The sequence below is a fragment of the Sturnus vulgaris genome, chromosome W (assembly GCF_052056855.1).
Source record: "Sturnus vulgaris isolate bStuVul1 chromosome W, bStuVul1.hap1, whole genome shotgun sequence".
NCBI classification, from domain to species: domain Eukaryota; kingdom Metazoa; phylum Chordata; class Aves; order Passeriformes; family Sturnidae; genus Sturnus; species Sturnus vulgaris.
In genome coordinates this window covers 37,039,460-37,060,403 of record NC_142282.1, presented here as the reverse complement: position 1 = coordinate 37,060,403, position 20,944 = coordinate 37,039,460, and the positions used below count along the sequence as shown (strand labels likewise).

The 20,944-nt window shown below is 45.3% G+C and overlaps 1 protein-coding gene, 1 long non-coding RNA gene and 1 pseudogene across 2 annotated transcripts in view; 1 reads left to right on the top strand and 2 right to left on the bottom strand.

Annotated features, from left to right (window-relative positions):
- The window catches only part of LOC148220114 (uncharacterized), a 643,144-nt gene that overhangs the window by 18,402 nt on the left and 603,798 nt on the right, over nucleotides 1-20,944 (bottom strand). The window lies entirely within an intron of this gene.
- LOC148220119 (endogenous retrovirus group K member 8 Gag polyprotein-like) lies at nucleotides 1,755-11,491 on the top strand. Its single transcript, XM_088155756.1, has 4 exons — nucleotides 1,755-1,769; nucleotides 5,798-5,867; nucleotides 6,934-8,079; nucleotides 11,412-11,491. The coding sequence occupies exons 1-4, from the start codon at nucleotides 1,755-1,757 to the stop codon at nucleotides 11,489-11,491; spliced, it is 1,311 nt and encodes a 436-aa protein (XP_088011882.1).
- On the bottom strand, nucleotides 17,563-19,366 carry LOC148220118 (uncharacterized; annotated as a pseudogene).

Here is a 20,944-nt window from a genome sequence, read left to right as displayed (position 1 = left end):
GAGTCCAAGGCAGCAAAGTGGTATGCCACCATTGACATCGCCAATGCATTTTTCTCCATTCCTCTGGCAGCAGAATGCAGGCCTCAGTTTGCTTTCACCTGGAGGGGCATGCAATACACCTGGAATCGTCTGCCCCCGGGGTGGAAGCACAGTCCCACCATCTGTCATGGACTGATCCAGGCTGCACTGGAAAAGGGTGAAGTCCCCGAACATCTACAGTATATCGATGACATCATTGTATGGGGCAGCACAGAAGGGGAAGTCTTCGAGAAAGGAGAGAAGATTATCCAGAGTCTGCTGAAAGCTGGTTTTGCCATTAAGCGAAATAAAGTTAAGGGACCGGCTCAGGAAATTCAGTTTCTAGGAGTCAAGTGGCAAGATAGACGTTGTCAGATCCCAACAGAGGTAATTAATAAGATCACCTCTATGTCTCCACCTACCAGCAAGAAGGAAACACAAGCTTTCCTAGGTGCCATAGGCTTTTGGAGAATGCACATTCCTGAGTACAGTCAGATTGTGAGCCCTCTCTACCTGGTCACCCGCAAATAGAATTATTTCCACCGGGGCCCTGAGCAGCAGCAAGCCTTTGCCCAGATCAAGCAGGAGATTGCTCATGCAGTAGCCCTTGGCCCAGTCAGGACGGGACCAGATGTGAAGAACGTGCTCTACTCTGCAGCCGGGAACCATGGTCTGCCCTGGAGCCTTTGGCAGAAGGTGCCTGGGGAGACTCGGGGTCGACCACTGGGATTCTGGAGCAGAAGCTACAAAGGATCTGAAGCCAAATACACTTCCACAGAGAAGGAGATCATGGCCGCCTATGAAGGAGTTCAAGCTGCCTCAGAGGTGATTGGCAAAGAAACACAACTCCTCCTGGCACCCCGACTACCAGTGCTGGGTTGGATGTTCAAGGGACAGGTGCCTTCCACAAATCACGCCACTGACACCACATGGAGCAAGTGGATTGCCCTCATCACTCAGTCCGCCTGTATTGGGAATCCAAATCACCCTGGGATTCTGGAAATAATTACAAACTGGCGTGAAGGTGAGAGTTTTGGATTTTCTTCTGAAGAAAAGGAGCAAGTGGCACGTGCTGAGGAAGCCCCACCATATAATGAGCTACAAGAGACTAAAAGACGATATGCCCTCTTCACGGATGGTTCCTGCTGAATTGTAGGCACTAACCAGAAATGGAAAGTTGCAGCATGGAGCCCCACACGACAAGTTGCACAAGCTACCGAGGGACAAGGTGGATCGAGTCAGGTCGCAGAGCTAAAAGCCTTCCAGTTGGCTTTGGATATTGCTGAACGAGAGAAGTGGCCAAGGCTTTATCTCTACACTGACTCATGGATGGTAGCTAATGGTCTGTGGGGGTGGCTGGATCGCTGGAAAAACGCCAATTGGCAGCTCAGAGGGAAACCCATCTGGGCAGCTGAGATTTGGCAGGACATTGCTGCCCGAGTAGAGAAACTGACCATAAAGGTTTGACACGTGGATGCACATGTACCCAAAAGCCGGGCTAATGAAGAACATCACAACAACGAGCAGGTGGACCGAGCTGCAAAAGTGCAAGTATCACAGGTAGATCTAGACTGGCAGCACAAGGGAGAATCATTCCTAGCTCGTTGGGCCCATGATGCCTCTGGTCATCAGGGGAGAGATGCAACATACCGATGGGCCCATGACCGAGGGGTGGACCTTACCATGGACAGCATCAAACAGGCCAAGCGGGTGAAGCCTCTGTGGTACGGTGGACGATGGTCAAAGTACAGGTAAGGGGAAGCCCGGAAAATTGACTAAATCACCCTTCCCCAAACCCACCAGGGCAAGTGCTACGTACTGAGCATGGTGGAAGCAACTACAGGATGGTTAGAAACCTACCCTGTGCCTCATGCCACTGCCCGGAACACCATCTTGGGCCTAGAAAAACACGTCCTTTGGAGGCATGGTACCCCTGAGAGAATTGAATCAGACAACGGAACCCATTTCAAGAACGGCCTTATCAACACCTGGGCCAAAGAACATGGTATTGAATGGATATATCATATCCCTTACCACGCGCCAGCTGCCGGGAAAGTTGAACGGTCTAATGGACTCCTTAAGACTACTTTGAAAGCACCAGGTGGTGGAACCTTCAGAAATTGGGAAATGAACTTGGCCAAAGCCACCTGGATGGTTAACACCCGAGGGTCCATCAAGTGAGCTGGTCCTGCCCACTCTGAACCCCTGCACACAGTGGATGGAAACAAGGTCCCTGTGGCACACATGAAAGGTATTTTAGGAAAGACTGTTTGGATTAATCCCACCACAGGCAAAGGTCAACCAATCCATGGGATTGTTTTTGCTCAAGGACCTGGTTGCACTTGGTGGGTAATGCAAAAAGATGGGGAAACCCATTGTGTACTGCAAGGAGACCTAATTTTTAGTGAGAACTGTATGTAAGGTTTCATTTTGGATTATATATCTGTAACAGGGTATTGGTTTGGGTATGATGTAGCTGGTAATAGAATAAGGGGTGGATTATGACCTGGGGTACAATGCAAAAATGTGTATTCTATCACCATCTGTTAAAATGTGGGAGGGGTGGTGGTCCTTTTCTCTGTGGAAGATATCCTCTGCTGATGTGCCATCTGATAAGATCACAACCCATCCTTCCTCCAGAAGATATATTATGTTAATGGGCCATTAAGTCCTATTGTGTGACTGATAAGATTACATCATCCCATTGGGAGATGCTCCAGCCAGGGGGAGGAGCCAAACATTTCCTACCTAGATAAAAACTGAGATTTGGAACACCAAAGCAGTCCTTTCCACTGGATCCCAGAGGAAAGTTGGACCTTTTTCCACATCATCGCTGGATCTTTGGAGAAAAACTGCCCCTTCTACAGGAGCACTGCTTCAACTGAACCACATCTGTCATCCAGGAGGACTGCAGCCACCATTTATACGGACTGCTACCAACACCATGACTGACAGGGTGTCAGGTTGTATTTCTGACTTTGTTGGTGGTTTTTCTTCTATATTATTGCACGTATTTTATTTATTCTCTTTTCTCCTATAAAATTGTATGACTGACTGGGAGTCTCGCACTGGTTTTACTTTCAAACCAACACAACCCCAAACCTCGCAACCTGGGATCCCCCAAAATTCCACAAATTCTCCGCCAAAATAAACCTGGGACCCCTTAAAACTCACCTGGATCTCCCCAAATCACCTGTCCCCCCAATTCCCCTGGGAACCACCAAGTCCCCAGAATTCAACCCTAAATTCACCTGCGACCCCAAAAATCTCCAAATTCGCTCCAAAATGATTGGCAACTTTACACACTCCATTTTCCCACAAAAGGATGTAGAGCCCTGTGCGCTTCGTATACAAACTTAACGGAAAATACCTTTCTATTCATTCTCAGCAAAAAGACTTCCTATTCCACCGTCTTTTGGACAAAACTGCCTTCACTTTGAAACTTATTCTCTTGCTTACTTAGCTGCATAAGGCTTAGTCCCTGTTCTGCATGCTCATTTTCTTCACTTTTTCAAGGAATCCTCTCCTCATCTTCTTCTTCCACTGCTTCTTCCATTTCCTGTGCCTAGATCACCTGTTTCTCTGTTAGATTTGTTTCTCCAGCTGATTTTTGACAACTGTCCCTATCTTGTGGCAGGGCTCGCTCGATAGAGGTGATTGCCCTTCTCTGCGCTGGGCTGGGACTGCGCTCTCTTCAAGCCCTGGGGGCAATTTTGGATGCCAGAACGTCAGAAAGACCTCAGGCTATTGGAGAAATGGCCAAAGGAGGGACACAGAGAGAGTGAAGAGGCTGGAGGGGAAGCCATACAAAGAGTGGCTGAGGGCATTTGGTTCAGCTGCAGAGAGGACACTGAGCTCACACCTCACTTGGGACCTCTCAGCTACCCTCAAAGGCAGCACAGGGAAAGCTTTGCTCCCCGCTCTCTGCGACCAGGGACAGGAGCCAAGGCAATGCCAGGAGCTGTGTCAGGGGACTATTAGGCTGGCTATCAGGGAAAGGTTTTTTCCCTCAGAGGCTGGTCAGGCACTGAATAGGTTCTCCAGGCAATGGACACAGCCCCAAGGCTGCCAGAGATCCAGGAGCGTTTGGCCAATGTTCTCAGGGATGCAGAGGGTGGGACTGTTGGAGTGTCTGTGCAGGGCCAGGAGTTGGACTTTGACGATCCCTAGGGGTCCCTTCCGACTCAGGAAACTCTTACCATTTTCCCCTCTTTCCTCTCCTTGCACAATGCTCTCAGCTTCCTGTTCCACCGTATGTTCCACTTCTGAAACCTCCGCTACTTCTTTCCAGTTCAAGCACAGTTCTACTGGTTACAATCCAAAGATATACAGATTGAAAAACAACCAAAAAAAAACACCTGTTTGGAATGTCGTGGTCTTATTTGGATCTCGAACTATGAAGTCGATTGTGCCTTGCAAGTTCTAAAAGAAAAACAACAACAAAAACCACCCACCACACCGTTTTAACATAGGGATTTGCTTTCTTCTAAGAAATCCATAGCCCTTCTCAAAATGGATCTATTTCAGTAAGAGATCATCTTGAATAGATCACTTACTATCTAAAGAACCTGGAACACTCAAATCCGTAATGATAAGCCTGTTACCTTGTCGTTTTCTGTTCCAAAGGAAAATGAATTTGCTCAAGTGCCATTTGTAACAAGGACAGAGTGCGGCTCTGAGAAATGTTTTGGTTTCCCTCTCCTATCTCTATCAAAAGCACTTTCTTCAATGGCTGAAACAATACTTGATATAGTCTGAATTTTAAAGGTCATGAAAATTTTCTCAAAAGTGAAAAATTAATATAGCAGTCAGGTTTTAAACCAACGGGAATTTTTGTTTTACCTGTTTGAAGATTTCCTTCACACCAAAATGCTGGCTGATGGATACCTAGAAGAAATCAATTCCCACAAAATGCTTCCGGGTAAGCCATTACGTCATCCATTACAATTTGCTTCAGCATCCCGTTCCTGTCCAATTGAAGGTCCCTGTTTAAGAGACTCAAGTACGGAGAGAAATAAAATTAAATATGACTACAGTGCCTTTAAATCTAAATCGAACTTCCTGATCAATCTCATAAAACCTTTAGGCTAAATGTTGCCATTGATCTGTTTCTACTGAACACAATCATGTCCTGGCTTGTTACAGATTAGTTCATTACAAAGAAAGAAATGCACAGAAGTTAAAATATTTCCAAAGAAGCATTTGACATCCTTCCTTTTGGATGGGGAACCATTCCAGCACTGTTGGCGGCCTAGTAGGAGCTCTGGCTCTGCAGCCTGTCTATAGAAAACTACCTTAGTTATGTTAAAGGTCTGTTCAAGGTTACCTTGTCCTTGGCGTGACTACAGGAGAAAAACAAAATCATAAATTTTAACGTTGAGATAAGCAAGAACAAAGGAAAAGACATCTGGGGAAGCAAGATCCTGTTTAGTTGACATACCGTGTCCACTTCAAAGAGTGTCTTACACAATAACTAGACTGTAGAAAGATAGATCTTAGATTAACCAATAGAATTACTGTTAACATATATACGTCTTCTGTGTAACCAATCGTACTCTTTGTAACAAACTCTAAGTAACCACTGAAAACGTATAAAAATCATCTCTTTGTTAAAAATAAAGACTCTGCTCTTTGCATTCATATTGAGTGCGTGTTATTGATTCCTGTTCTCCAGCATGAAAACCCCAGGATCTTGCTGACCCCGACGTGATGATCCGAAGGGGCCAGACTGCTTAACAGACGGACTTTTTTGTGGAGGGTCTCTGTGCGTGCCGCCTAGGAGAACGTTGACTTCCCGCAGCGGTTGCCACCGGGCGTCCGAGAGAGGCGTGAGTGGCCACTGTCGACCGGTGAGTGGGAGCCTTAGACGGCTGTAAAAAATTTGCTGGATGGGAAACACGTTATCAGCTATCGAGAAGGCTACTGGTGATGCCTTAATGAAACTCGCCCAAAAGAAAGGAGAGACTGTTGATCGGTCTTCGCTCATGAATTTACTGTATTGGGCTAAACATCGTGGTTTTTTAAAAGACTCTACCGATGTTGTTAAAGAGACTACTTGGCAAGAAGTCGGGGCAGATTTGTGGGAAGCTATACAAACTGGGAATAAGGAGGTGAAATCCTTAGCTCCTACGTACTGGCAGCTGCGCATGTTAATTGAACAAATGGGTGTTGTAATTGAGCTGGAACTCGCAGCACAGACCATGGTCACTGCCGTTGCTGGTAAACTCACCCAAGAGTCTGCTACTGTCCCACCTGCGTACGTGTCAGCCCCTGCGGCCCGTGGCCCCTATGATGATTTAATACCACCCTGGGACCCTACCGATGTTCATAATGTGCCTTCCTTTGCACCCCCGGCACCTACGGCACCCTCTGCGCCCTCGGTACCTACGGCACCCCCAGTAACAATGAGGGTAGCGCCCGCTAATCCCACTAATACTGACCCCGTGTTACATCTGCCCTCACCTCCCACTTTCGACCCAGCGACTGTGCCTCTTCCCGAAGAAACAGAAATGGACAAGGATGATTTACAGTCCACACTGCAAAAGCAGACCGAAACCATGCTTGAACTGTTAGGTGAAATGAAGCGGCTTGATAAGGGTTCCAAAAGTTAAACGATTCGGGAAGCATATAAAAAGGCCCATAACGCCATTCTCTCTGGCCTCAAAACTTTAGAGGAAAATTCTTTTTCTGCACCGAATACTTCTACATCTCACTGCCGACAGAACATTATCAATTTGGTTAAGGCGGGGGAGTGGGATATGCCTACTGCAAATCAATTTCTAACATCTAAAGGTTTACCCCCAATAATGCTTTCTGAAATTGAAAACACAAATATTTCTCATTCTACGGAAAAGGAAGGGATGGGATTGTTAACTACCTTTAATGACTCTTTTCAGCGTTGGTGGAACAAAGGAGGCTCGGGAGGCTTGGGAGGCTCGGGGAGTTCGGGAGGCTCGGGAGGCTCAGGAGGCTCAGGGAAAGGTCCTGACAAAACTTCCATCCCCAAAGACCCTTCTTTTGACATGAATAAGAGGTGGAAAGGAGTGGTAACAAATGCTGAGTTGACGGGAGATTTTCAGTTTGTCTCAGCTCCGGTGGTGCGAGGAACTGGTGGTAATAATGCTTGGCAGCCCTTAGACTGGCAAATGATAGCAAGGGTTCAAAAATCTGTAATGGACTACGGTGTTGATAATCGCTTGGTAAAGCGGCAAGTAGAAGCATTGCTAAAATATCAAGAACTCGTCCCTGCCGACCTTAAGGCTATGTTTGAGCTTATACTAGGACCTACTAGTTATATGTTATTTTTAGCAAAGTGGCAACAAAGATTGGAGCTTAAACAATTAGATAATGTCAATTTGCCGCAAGGTGATCCTCTACGCTTTGCCACGCTAGATATGCTTATGGGAAATGGTCAATTCATCGATCCACAAAGACAGGCAATGTTAGGGGCTCGCATTTTAGCTCAAAGCAAGTCTGCTGCTTTAGAAGCTTTTAACAACCTGCCCCAAGTAGGTAAGCCTCGACAACCTTATTTACATATTCAGCAAAAGGAAGATGAATCCTTTTTGTCTTTTGTGGACAGGATTAAGGAAGGAGTAGAGGTAGCACCAGATGTCCCTCCTGATATGAAAGGTACTTTAGTAAAAGAAATAGCTATGCAAAATGCAAATGCCACCTGCAAGCGATTATTAGCAGCATTACCAGCTCATATGACAATAATACAAATGATTGAACAATGTTCACGAGCCCCTTTAGAAATTGAAAAGGACAAAGCTCGAATTCATGCTGCTGCTTTAGCTGCAGCCATTACTCAAGCACACAAGCAAGGGAAGGGGGACAAAGGCCCTCCCAATACATGCTATAATTGCCGTCATACCGGACATATTAGAAAGCATTGTCCTTCAAGTTTGGCAAAACAACAACAAAATAACAATACGAACCTCACATCTACATCATTTGTCGGCACTTGCCGCCGATGCGAAAAGTTTGGCCACAAGGCAAATGAATGCCAATCCAAATTTAAAAAGGATGGGACACCATTGGCGGGAAACGAGATGAGCTGTAAGGGGGGGCGCGGCGAACAAAAAGAACCCCTCAGTAGCCATGGCTGTCTCTACAACATGCTCCCCGCCACAAAAAGGAGCGCTGGAGTCGATTTGGTAACTAGAGACTCCGTGACTATTTTTGATGATTCTGTTACCGTCATCGATAGTACTACCAAAGGTCCACTAGGTGGCGGTATGGCCGCATTATTGCTAGGGAGATCGTCGGCCACTTTAGACAGCATTTTCGTTTTACCTGGTGTAATTGATGCTGATTATAGTGGTGTTATCAGAATAGTAGTGAAAGTCTTTTCCCCACCAATGTTCATTCCACAAGGTAGTGTAATTGCTCAACTTGTTCCTTTTCTTCCCCAGGTTCCAACAGCTACTAATTCACAAAGATCTGGTGGTTTTGGTAGTACCGGACCCTTAATTGCCTTTGCTCAAGTCATGACTAGTGATAGACCGACCCGGCAAGTAACCGTAAAATTGTATTCTGATAATATCGATGATTCTGAAATGCTTGAACATTCAATGATGCTAGACACTGGGTCAGATGTCACCATAATACCACTAACTGCTTGGCCTCAGCAGTGGCCCACTACACTCTTAAATGAGCAAATCTTAGGAGTTGCTGGAACCACCCGTACTTTACAAAGTCAGGAATTCGTAGAAATTACTGATAAAGAGGGAAACAAGGCTGTAGTAAAACCTTATGTACTAGACACTCCTCTTTGGATCCTTGGTAGAGACACACTTAGTCAATGGAATGTCATTTTAACCAACCAACATTTTCAGGGGCGGCCACTGAGCCGATAGGTGCTCGACCCACTATACAACTAACATGGAAATCTGACCAACCAGTATGGGTGGCTCAGTGGCCCATCACTAAAGATAAATTAGAGCATCTCCATTCATTAGTACAAGAACAATTAGCCTTTGGTCATTTACAACCTTCGATGAGTCCCTGGAATACCCCGTTTTTGTTATACAAAAAAAGTCAGGAAAATGGAGATTTTTACATGACTTAAGGGCAGTCAATAATCAAATGCACTCTTTAGGAATTCTGCAACCAGGTTTGCCATCGCCAGCTGGTTTACCAAAAAACTATCACCTGTTTATTATTGATATCAAAGATTGCTTTTTTAGCATTCCGTTGCACCCTGAAGATACCAAACGATTTGCATTTAGTGTGCCCTCCATTAATCACAGTGCACCTATGAAAAGATATGAGTGGGTGGTACTCCCTCAAGGTATGAAAAATAGTCCTACAATTTGTCAATGGTTTGTAGACCAAGCCTTACATCAATGGAGACTTAATAATCCAAATTTTCTAACATATCATTATATGGATGACATTTTAGTCGCAAATGAATTTCCATTACCCCACTTAAAACAAAAGGAATTATTGCTAGAATTAGAAAAGTGGGGATTGAAAGTGGCAGAAAAAAAAGGTGCAATTCTTCGACCCTTGGTCTTACTTGGGCTTTAAAATAACACAAGCTCGCTTTGTGCCTCAAAAGGTAACTTTACATGCAAATATTGAAACAGTCAATGATGTGCAAAAGCTTCTAGGAGACATTCAAAGCATACGTGCATGGGCAGGTATTTCAAATCAAGACTTAGATCCTTTAAGAAAATTGTTACAAGGTTCAAAGGACATTAATGATAAAAGGGAATTAACCCAAGAAGGGAAACAAGCACTGCAAATAATTGCTAAAAAGTTGCATTGTACAACTGCTTTTAGGTTTGATCCTACCATACCAATAAACCTTTATATCATTAACTACCCTGCTGAACAAATGGCTATAATTGGGCAGGAATCATTCAAGACTTTCTTCTTATTGGAATGGGTGTTTTTAGCATGTAGCCCCACTTCCTCTGTTACAAGACGTATTGATCATTTAGGATCCTTAATTCTGAAAGCACATCAACGAGTGCGTACTGTTTTTGGAGTTGATGCATCTTCTCTTTATGTGCCCATAAATAATTTGCCTCTTTGCACTGAATGGCAATCACTATCGTATACATTCACTACAGCCACTATTGGCTTAGAACTTGATAATCATTATCCGTCACATGCCTTGTTTTCCACTAACCTCCCACTAAAAGGTCAAACATTGCGAAACTCTAAGCCAATTCCCAATGCGATCACTGTTTTTACTGATGCCAGTGGAAGGACCAAAAGGTTCGGATATGCAATATGGAAAAATGGCAACTGGGATGTCGTAGTTTACCAAAATCTGGAAGGATCAGTACAATTACTTGAACTCAAGGCTGTAACCTTAGCTATTCAACACTTTGACTTTCAAGAAATTAATCTCGTTAGCGATTCCTTGTATGTTGCCTCTATCTTGGAAAGAATTGAGGACGCATTAATAGGTCGAATCTCAAACTCCTTATTTTATCATGAACTCGTTCTTCTAGTAAATGTAATTAATATCAGGCACCATGCCTTTTTCTCAACACATATCCGCAGCCATCTCAATCTACCAGGGTTTTTATCAGAAGGAAACGCCAAAATTGACCAAATCGTATCCTCACCAGCCATTGGACTCAGTAATTTTGACCTTGCCGTTGCCTCTCATGCCTTTTTTCACCAGTCAGCATTAAGCCTACAGAAGGAATTCCATCTAACAAAACGAGAGGCACGAGGTATCATAGCATGTTGTCCTGATTGGGCAAAACTACCCCCAATCCAGTTACAAGGAGTGAACCCTTGTGGTCTCCACCCTAGAACATTGTTTCAATCAGATGTCACAATCGTGCCATCATTTGGACACTTTAAACATGTACATGTCACTGTTGATACCTGTAGCAGACTAGTATGGGCAACGCCTATGATAAACGCCAAAAGTAAGGCAACCTGCAGACACTGGTTAGAAGCTTTTGCAGTGCATGGTGTCCCACAACAAATAAAAACAGATAACGGTCCTAATTATGTTAGTTCTACTTCACGTGAGTTCCTACTTAGATGGAACATTACCCATGTCACAGGAGTACCTCACAATAGTACTGGGCAAGCTATTGTAGAACGCAAACATCAAGACCTTAAACGCCTTTTCTCTGCTTTACAAAGGGAGGGGAATGTCACCCTCTCTCCACAAGAAATCGTAGCAAAAACATTGTATGTCCACAATTGGAAAATGTGGATGGAACGCCCTGAGCTAAAAACCCAAATGTTGCCCATTACACTGCATTTTTGCAAGGATGAATCTTTGACTGTTCATAAGATACAAGTATCTGTATGGGAACCCCAATCACAACAATGGACTGGTCCCCACCAATTATTGACATGGGGACAGGGTTATGCTTGTGCATTAAGAGGTGCTAAACCGAATTGGATCCCAGCCAAGTGGGTCAAGCCTTGGATATCAAAGACTGAGGAAAGTGGAGAAGACACGGAGCCAAATTCAACGGTGGATGAATAGAGTGCAAGATCTCATCCCGATCCTAATCATTATTCTCAAGGAACCAATAAGAACACACCCTAATATCCCAGACTTTCCAGATGTGATTGATTTGCGTAGACTAGTACAGAAATATCTTAGGTCTAGAATACAAGAAGTATTATTTCCTCGTTGCGGTTGTGTAGTATGGAAATTAGGAACTTTCTTTTGTGGAAATTGTAAAAGGGAGTATAACTCCAGTGATATTTATACTTGCTTTTATGGATGTAATGAATGTCAGGAACGCCAATCAGTAAGACCTTTAGAATCACTTAGAAAGTGGTTAAAACTGCCTGACTTAACTGTTAGTGAAGCTATAAGCTTATTTGAATCAATAGAAGAAAGGAATTTAGCATTGCATGCGTGGTATATTTTAAATTATACAAAGCTAGTTGAGACTGCTTGGTGTACTATTATAATATCTAGCCAATATACTGTTGCCTGCAAAATCCATAGCAATAATGATGCTAATTAAGCTACTAACACTATGTTTGACTCTTACCCAGTGCTTTTCGCAATCAATCACCCTCCCTCAAGAGAACTTCTGGATCGCTTGGGCCAGCAAAACTGGTAACACAAATTTTTATTTACATCTTAGTGCAGCCACTGACCCATTTAAAACTTGCCTCATTGGGTCACCGGTACAACCACAAGAAATTACTATAGCCCCCCCTATCAATTGCTCAGAAGTAAAAAACAACAGTCACTGCCTGGCAAAAATAATCAAATCTCTAAATACAACCCTGCCATGGGATCCTCAAGAATTAAATTTACTAGACAGCCCAAAAGCAAATCACTCCGGATGTGTGTATTTTGGGCAGACTAGTTGGAACATTAACGAATCTAAAAAACAAGTCTGGCTAACCCCTCGTAAGTTTTACAATAGTAGTGAACATTGTGGATCATCCCCCTATGGGTGGGGTTCAGGTCATATTCACTTAGACATTTCTAAGCCCCTTTCCCTACCTCAAGGCCTATATTTAATCTGTGGAGATAGAGCCTGGCAAGGAATACCTCATCATGCTTATGGGGGTCCTTGTTACCTTGGCAAGTTATCTTTAATGCTACCCTCTTATAATCATTTGATTGCCTGGAACATTTCCAAAAATCGAAGGGAAAAACGACAAGTCTCGGAATTAGATGATAAATGCAATGATGAAGTGGAACTATGGAGTAGAACAAGCTATTCTTCAAAACAGAGCAGCTATTGATTACCTTTTGTTGGCCCAAAGTAAAGGCTGTGAAGATTTTGAAGGAATGTGTTGTTTTAACTTGTCCGATCATAGTGATTCAATCCATAAGCAGCTAGAATGGCTTCAAGATCACCCTAAGAAGATTACTGTCAATCACAACCCCCTTGATGACGGGTTAATATCTTTTGGGATTTCTGCATGGGTAAAGGATATCCTTAAGATAGGAATTATTATTGTACTAATTGTAGTAATTGTGTTATGTATGGGACCTTGCATCATCCAGGGTTTTTCCTTTCAAATTCGACGTATGGCCAATGCTGTTCTTGAAAAGAAAGGGGGAGATGTTGGCGGCCTAGTAGGACCTCTGGCTCTGCAGCCTGTCTATAGAAAACTACCTTAGTTATGTTAAAGGTCTGTTCAAGGTTACCGTGTCCTTGGCGTGACTATAGGAGAAAAACAAAATCATAACTTTTAACGTTGAGATAAGCAAGAAGAAAGGAAAAGACATCTGGGGAAGCAAGATCCTGTTTAGTTGACATACCATGTCCACTTCAAAGAGTATCTTACGCAATAACTAGACTGTAGAAAGATAGATCTTAGATGAACCAATAGAATTACTATTAACACATATACGTGTCCTGGTTTAGGGCAAATTTGGGAGGAAACCTCTGAATGAGGTCCCTCGGGAAAAAGGAAAAGGAAAAAAATTGGAGAGAAGTGGAAAAAAAAGAACTATTTATTCAACAGGCAACACACCTCCCAGCGCAACAATGAACAATATCAAACAGCAAAACCTCTCGCCATTCCGAGGAGATGGCAGATTTAGAAGAGTTCTTTCCATGGGCTGCCCAGCTCACTCAGTCTGCTCTCAGTCCCTCTGGTGCTGGGGAATGCCGCGGCCCAGGCCAGGCCCGGTGGGCCACAGGTGTGAGCTCCCGGTGCTCTTCTGGGTTTTCAGTCCAAAGCAGGTTCAAACAGTTCCAGGAAAACAGAAAAAAAATGGGAAAAAAAAAAAGAAAACCAACAAAAAAACAATCCAGGGGGCTTCTCTGCCTCAGTTAGCCAAAAAACTAACCAAGAGCAAAGGAGAGCTCTCTCTCGCTGTCCACCACAGACAACACAGTCTGAGAGCAGGAATGCGGGGGAGCCAGTGCAGTCTCTGATAACAAACTCTGCACTTCTTCTTCCCCCCTCTGCCCTTTCACTCCTGGAACCAGACTTAAAGTTGCAGAATTTAATATTCAACACCAACAGAACAGACAATTTGGGGATATAGGCATCATACAGTCACCCCAAGACATTCCACCCCTTATCCCCATATCGTCAGCTTACTACCATATCTGATACACACACTAATTCTATAAACACATACATCATTATCATACACACATATATATATGCAAGGTACAGCTATAGACAGACAATGACAGTGATATTCAATAGTAATATTTACATATGGTTCTCACCCAACAATTAGATCTCCCTGAGGTACACATTGTGTTGTCCCATCCTTCTGAATTATCCACCATGTGCAACCTGGTCCTTAAGCAAAAACAATCCCATGAATGGGTTTGTCTGTATTTGAGGCAGAATTGATCCAAACTCTCTTCCCTAACAAACCCCTGGCATGCACCACTGGGACTTTATCTCCATCTACTGTATGCCAGGACTCAGACTGGGCAGGGCCTGCTCGATTTGTGGAACCTTGGGTGTTAACTAACCAAGTGGCCTTTGCTAAATGCTGCTCCCAATTCTTAAAAGATCCCCCACCCAATGCTTTCAAAGTGTTTTTTAACAGTCCATTGTACCTCTCCACCTTCCCTGCAGCTGGTGCATGGTAGGGGATATGGTACACCCACTCAATACCATGTTCTTTGGCCCAGGTGTTGATAAGGTTATTCTTGAAATGAGTCCCATTGTCTGACTCAATTCTCTCAGGGGTACCATGCCTCCACAAAACTTGTTTCTCAAGGCCCAAGATGGTGTTCCGAGCAGTGGCATGAGGCACAGGGTAGGTCTCTAACCATCCAGTGGTGGCTTCCACCATGGTCAGTACAGAGCGCTTACCTTGGCGTGTCTGGGGCAGTGTGATGTAGTCAATCTGCCAGGCCTCTCCATACTTATATTTGGACCATCGCCCCCCATACCAGAGGGGCTTCACCCGCTTGGCCTGCTTGATGGCAGCACACATCTCACAGTCATGGATAACTTGAGAAATACTGTCCATGGTTAGATCCACCCCTCGGTCTCGTGCCCACTTATAGGTAGAATCTCTACCGTGGTGGCCTTAGGCATCATGGGCCCATCTAGCCAGGAACAACTCTCCCTTGTGCTGCCAGTCTAGGTCTATCTTTGACACCTCTATCTGTGCCGCCTGATCTACCTGTTTGTTGTATTGATGCTCCTCATTAGCTCTACTTTTGGGGACATGGGCATCTACATGACGGACTTTCACAGGTAGCCTTTCTACCCGAGTGGCAATGTCTTTCCACTTGTCAGCAGCCCAGATTGGTTTTCCCCTACGTTGCCAGTTAGCCTTTTTCCACCTTTCCAGCCAACCCCACAAAGCATTGGCTACCATCCATGAATCAGTGTAAAGGTAGAGCTTTGGCCACTTCTCTCTTTCAGCAATGTCCAGGGCCAGCTGAACAGCTTTGAGTTCAGCAAGTTGACTTGATCCACCTTCTCCTTCCGTAGCTTGTGCAACCTGTCGTGTGGGGCTTCATACGGCTGCTTTCCACTTCCGGTTCATCCCCACGATGTGGCAGGAACCATCAGTGAAAAGAGCATAGCATGTTTCATCTGCTGGCAGTTGGTTATACGGTGGGGCTTCTTCGGCCCGGGTCACTTGTTCCTGTTCCTCTTCGCCAGCAAGACCGAAGATTTCACCTTCTGGCCAGTTGGTAATTATCTCCAAAATCCCAGGGCGATTCGGGTTTCCAATACGGGCGCGTTGTGTGATGAGGGCAATCCATTTACTCCATGTGGCGTCAGTGGCATGGTGGGTAGGAGGAACCTTTGCTTTGAACATCCAGCCCAGCACTGGCAGTCGGGATGCCAGGAGTTGTGTTTCTGTGCCAACCATCTCTGAGGCAGCTTGGACCCCTTCATAGGTGGCCAAGATCTCCTTCTCTGTTGGAGTATAGTTGGCCTCGGACCCTCTGTAGCTTCGACTCCAGAATCCCAGTGGTCGACCCCGAGTCTCCCCAGGCACCTTCTGCCACAGGCTCCAGGACAGACCATGGTTCCCGGCTGCAGAGTAGAGAACGTTCTTCACATCTGGTCCCGTCCTGACTGGGCCAAGGGCTACTGCATGAGCGATCTCCTGCTTTATCTGGGCAAAGGCTTGCTGCTGCTCAGGGCCCCAGTGGAAATCGTTCTTCTTGCGGGTAACGAGGTAAAGGGGGCTCACAATCTGGCTGTACTCAGGAATGTATATTCTCCAAAAACCTACGGCACCTAGGAAAGCTTGTATTTCCTTCTTGCTGGTTGGTGGAGACATTGCAGTGATCTTATTGATGACCTCATTGGGAATCTGGCGCCGTCCATCTTGCCACTTCACTCCCAGGAACTGGATCTCTCGAGCAGGTCCTTTGACTTTGCTTTTCTTGATGGCAAAACCAGCTTTCAGGAGAATCTGGATGATTTTCTTTCCTTTCTCAATTACTTCTGATGCTGTGTTCCCCCACACGATGATATCATCGATGTACTGCAGATGCTCTGGAGCATCACCCTTTTCTAGTGCAGCCTGGATCAGCCCATGGCAAATGGTGGGGCTGTGTTTCCACCCCCGGGGTAGTCGGTTCCACGTGTATTGCACACCCCTCCAGGTGGAAGCAAACTGAGGCCTGCACTCTGCTGCCAGAGGAATGGAGAAAAATGCATTGGCGATGTCAATGGTGGCATACCACTTTGCTGCCTTGGACTCCAGCTCGTACTGCAGTTCCAGCATGTCCGGCACAGCAGCGCTCAGCTGTGGAGTCACCTCATTTAATGCACAATAGTCTACAGTCAATCTCCATTCTCCTTCAGATTTACGCACAGGCCAGATGCGGCTGTTGAAGGGTGAGTGGGTTTTACTGACCACCCCTTGGGTCTCCAGCTCACGGATCATTTTGTGGATGGGGACCACGGCATCTCGATTCATCCGGTACTGCCGGCGGTGCACTGTTGAGGTGGCAATTGACGCTTATTGCTCCTTCACCTTCAGGTGTCCTACTGCAGATGGGTTTTCTGATAGTCCTGGCAAGGTGTTCAATCGTTTAATGCCCTCTGCCTCTACAGCAGCTATTCCAAAACCCACCTGAGTCCCTTTGGATCTTTGAAATACCCATTTTGGAGGAAGTCTATGCCCAAAATGCGTGGGGCCCCTGGGCCAGTCACAACAGGGTGTTTCTTCCATTCATTTTAAGTCAGGCTCACCTCTGCTTCCACCAAAGTAAAATCCTGTGATCCCCCTGTTATACCAGCAATAGAAACAGATTCTGTCCCCACATGTCTTGATGGGATTAGTGTGCACTGCGAACCGGAGTCAACCAAGGCCTTATATTTTTGTGGTTCAGATGTGCCAGGCCAACGAATCCACACAGTCCAAAAAACACGGTTTTCCCTAGCCTCTACCTGGCTAGAGGCAGGGCCCTTCTAAGCCTGGTTATTCTTCTTTCCTTGAGCATATGTCTTGGAGGTTCCTTCAAGGGGATCGGACATATTATCATCATCATCATCATCATCATCATCGTACTTGGCAGTTTGGCTACGCGCAACTGGAGCTGCTTCCCCTTTAGTGGAACTCCCTCTCTGCATCTCGCTGTCCTGCAATTCAAGCACCCGTTTTACCAGAGCAGTAGTAGATTTTCCATCTCACTTCTTCATGTTTTCTCCAGAATCATGCAGGAAAGACCACAATTCAGCTCGTGAGAACGGTCTTCTCTTTCTATCTGGGGAGCGTTTACATTTGGGGCCAGAAGCTTTGATCCGTATAGCCGAGATTTGGAGAATGTCCTCTTTAATCTCCTCCCTGAGTCTCTTATGATTCTCCTCCATCCTATCTTCTAATTTCTGCAGACGTGTTTCCACAGCTGCAATTCTGGCATGTGTTGGGCCATGCACAGCATCTGCATATTCTCGTAGCTTCTTCGCCATATCAAGCACGGTCTCCTCCCCGTCATCCCCCTTCATTATTGCTAAAGCAGAAGAGTATTCTTGTGGCCCAAGTCATACAAGTTTTCACCACATCACAGGTGTACATGGTACCAAGTCTGTATTCCTAGTTGTTAGGTCATCTGAAAAGACAATCTCTGCCACTGCCATTTCTCTCAAGCGTTGAATCCCTTGTTCTATGGTCTTCCATTGGGTTTGCTGCATATAGAGATCGTCTGCACACAGGTATCTTTGTGCCACACTTTCCAGGACCCGTGCCCAGAGACTCTGAGGATTAGCCCCCCTCATAATTCCTTGGTCAATAGCTGGATCATGTGACACAGATCTCAAATGCCTGGCTTCAGTGCCATCCAGAATTGTAGCCTCGCCTGCAGCATCCCAGAGACGGACCAGCCAACTAATTACAGATTCATCAGGTCGTCGGGTGTAATCCTTTCTCAGGCCACGAAGGTCTTTCAGAGATAGGGACTCAATATTGGCTTCTGATCCTGTGCCAGTTGCCCTGACTTCTGATTTTGTATCGGAAGCCTGCCTTGAGGGTCCTTCCCCCTCATCATCATTGTCCACTGGCCGATCAGTTTTGCTGGTGTGTTTTCTTCCTGCAGCAACTGCCAGTGGCTTAGGTTTACTATCTGGTTTAGCTACAGCCTGAGTGACTGGGGTATTGGCTGGTTTATCTCCCTGCCCCCCTGCCTCTCTCTGCTGCCCTACAGTATCTAGCAGTGTGCGATAAGCATATGCTAGGGCCCAGCTTATTGCAATGATCCTTTTCTCATTAGAATCATCATGACACTTCTCTTCCAGGTATTTCCCCACCTCGTCTGGGTTCTGAATTTGTTCATGTGAAAATTCCCAGGCTGGGGGATCAGAAAATTTCTTCAGGGTTCTGCCCATTCTCTCCCATTCCCCACACCACTCAGAATTTTCCACACCTGGGCCTACTCCTGGGTCAGGGGTCCCATCAGCTCCTCTGGACACCTCAGCCCTCACTCTAGAGAGGCTGCAGACTGTGTAGAGGAAGCTTACTAGATTAAATACCAGGACTGCAGTTTCCTTGACATTCAGGGGAAACTGAACATCCTCAAAAATTGACTTAACAGATTCAAGGGAGAAAAAAGAAAGCAAAGGCTGAAAAGCCTCATCCCCTGCTCCTCCTCTAACAAACTGGGTGCAATTACTAATGAACCCCCAAAACATGCTATTAGAACTGGGATGCAGGGTAGGACAAAGAAACCATAAACCATAGATACCTAGAACAAACTCCAGTAGCTTTATGAACTTTCTATAAATCATTATCACTGAGCCCAGCACAATAGCTATTCTAATTTGTGCTCCTCTACTGAAAAAAACTGCTCGTTAGGGACACTACTGGAGCTATCTCTGGATAAGAAAATAAGCCCAGAGACCAGAAAGGTATTAAAACCTCAAAAAAGCCTAGGGACCCAAGACCCATAAAGGCCTCTACCCCGACAGACACAGCAGACATTATGACTTCAGACAACATGGTTACTGACTGCTTTACCCCAATACAGAGTAAATATAATCAAAATGCAATCAGAACAGGTTTTTTTTCCACTTTCTCAAGCCCCGCGTTTGGGCGCCAAAAGTATTTGTCCTGGTTTAGGGCAAATTTGGGAGGAAACCTCTGAATGAGGTCCCTCGGGAAAAAGGAAAAGGAAAAAAAAATTGGAGAGAAGTGGAAAAAAAAAGAACTATTTATTCAACAGGCAACACACCTCCCAGCGCAACAATGAACAATATCAAACAGCAAAACCTCTCGCCATTCCGAGGAGATGGCAGATTTAGAAGAGTTCTTTCCATGGGCTGCCCGGCTCACTCAGTCTGCTCTCAGTCCCTCTGGTGCTGGGGAATGCCGCGGCCCAGGCCAGGCCCGGTGGGCCACAGGTGTGAGCTCCCGGTGCTCTTCTGGGTTTTCAGTCCAAAGCAGGTTCAAACAGTTCCAGGAAAACAGAAAAAAAATGGGAAAAAAAAAAGAAAACCAACAAAAAAACAATCCAGGGGGCTTCTCTGCCTCAGTTAGCCAAAAAACTAACCAAGAGCAAAGGAGAGCTCTCTCTCGCTGTCCACCACAGACAACACAGTCTGAGAGCAGGAATGCGGGGGAGCCAGTGCAGTCTCTGATAACAAACTCTGCACTTCTTCTTCCCCCCTCTGCCCTTTCACTCCTGGAACCAGACTTAAAGTTGCAGAATTTAATATTCAACACCAACAGAACAGACAATTTGGGGATATAGGCATCATACAGTCACCCCAGGACAATACGTCTTTTGTGTAACCAATCATACTCTGTAACAAACTCTAAGTAACCACTGAAAACGTATAAAAATCATCACTTTGTTAAAAATAAAGACTGCTCTTTGCATTCATATTGAGTGCGTGTTATTGATTCCTGTTCTCCAGCATGAAGACCCCAGCAAACACTGCTTACATAAGAGGTCAAATTACTGTCTTCCATGTCAGTTCTGCACTGTGCTCAGCGGAGCCTTTCTCGTTTATTGGCCTTTGACTTGGACAGAAAGCTGAGTCTTGATTCAAGAAAAATCAATATTCACACTTGTTTTCATTTACACGGGCATTGGCTTGGTCTCCTAAACAAAGAGAATGATGGGGAATTTATGAAGGTGTTCAGATAGGTAACATTCTCTTTCCGCAACCTGGCATTGTATTTTCACTTGGTCTGCTACCTCTGGCTTTGTTTTAATGGCTCAAATTATTAGGAAGGGTATCAAACCTCCAGCTCTAACCACAGTCCCACTGCGAGGTGTGTGAAGGTATGTGCATCTGCCCCTCAGGTCCATACTGCTCTTCTAATGTGCCTCTGATGGAGCAGGTAGGAAAGACTGTTGCATTTCCTAGATGCATTGTAAATGGTACATTCCGTAACCCCGGCTAAGCCCTGTAGCTTGGTCCCTCTCCCCTTCTGGCCATACAGGGCTGGCTGGGATCCAGTTTCTCCCCGCCACCCTTTTCAGACCCTAGAAAAGATCTGTGCCCCCTGACCTTTGTCTCTTTTTCTCTTGCTCCCTCTTTTCCTTGCTGCCCATGAGAAATAAACCCTGTA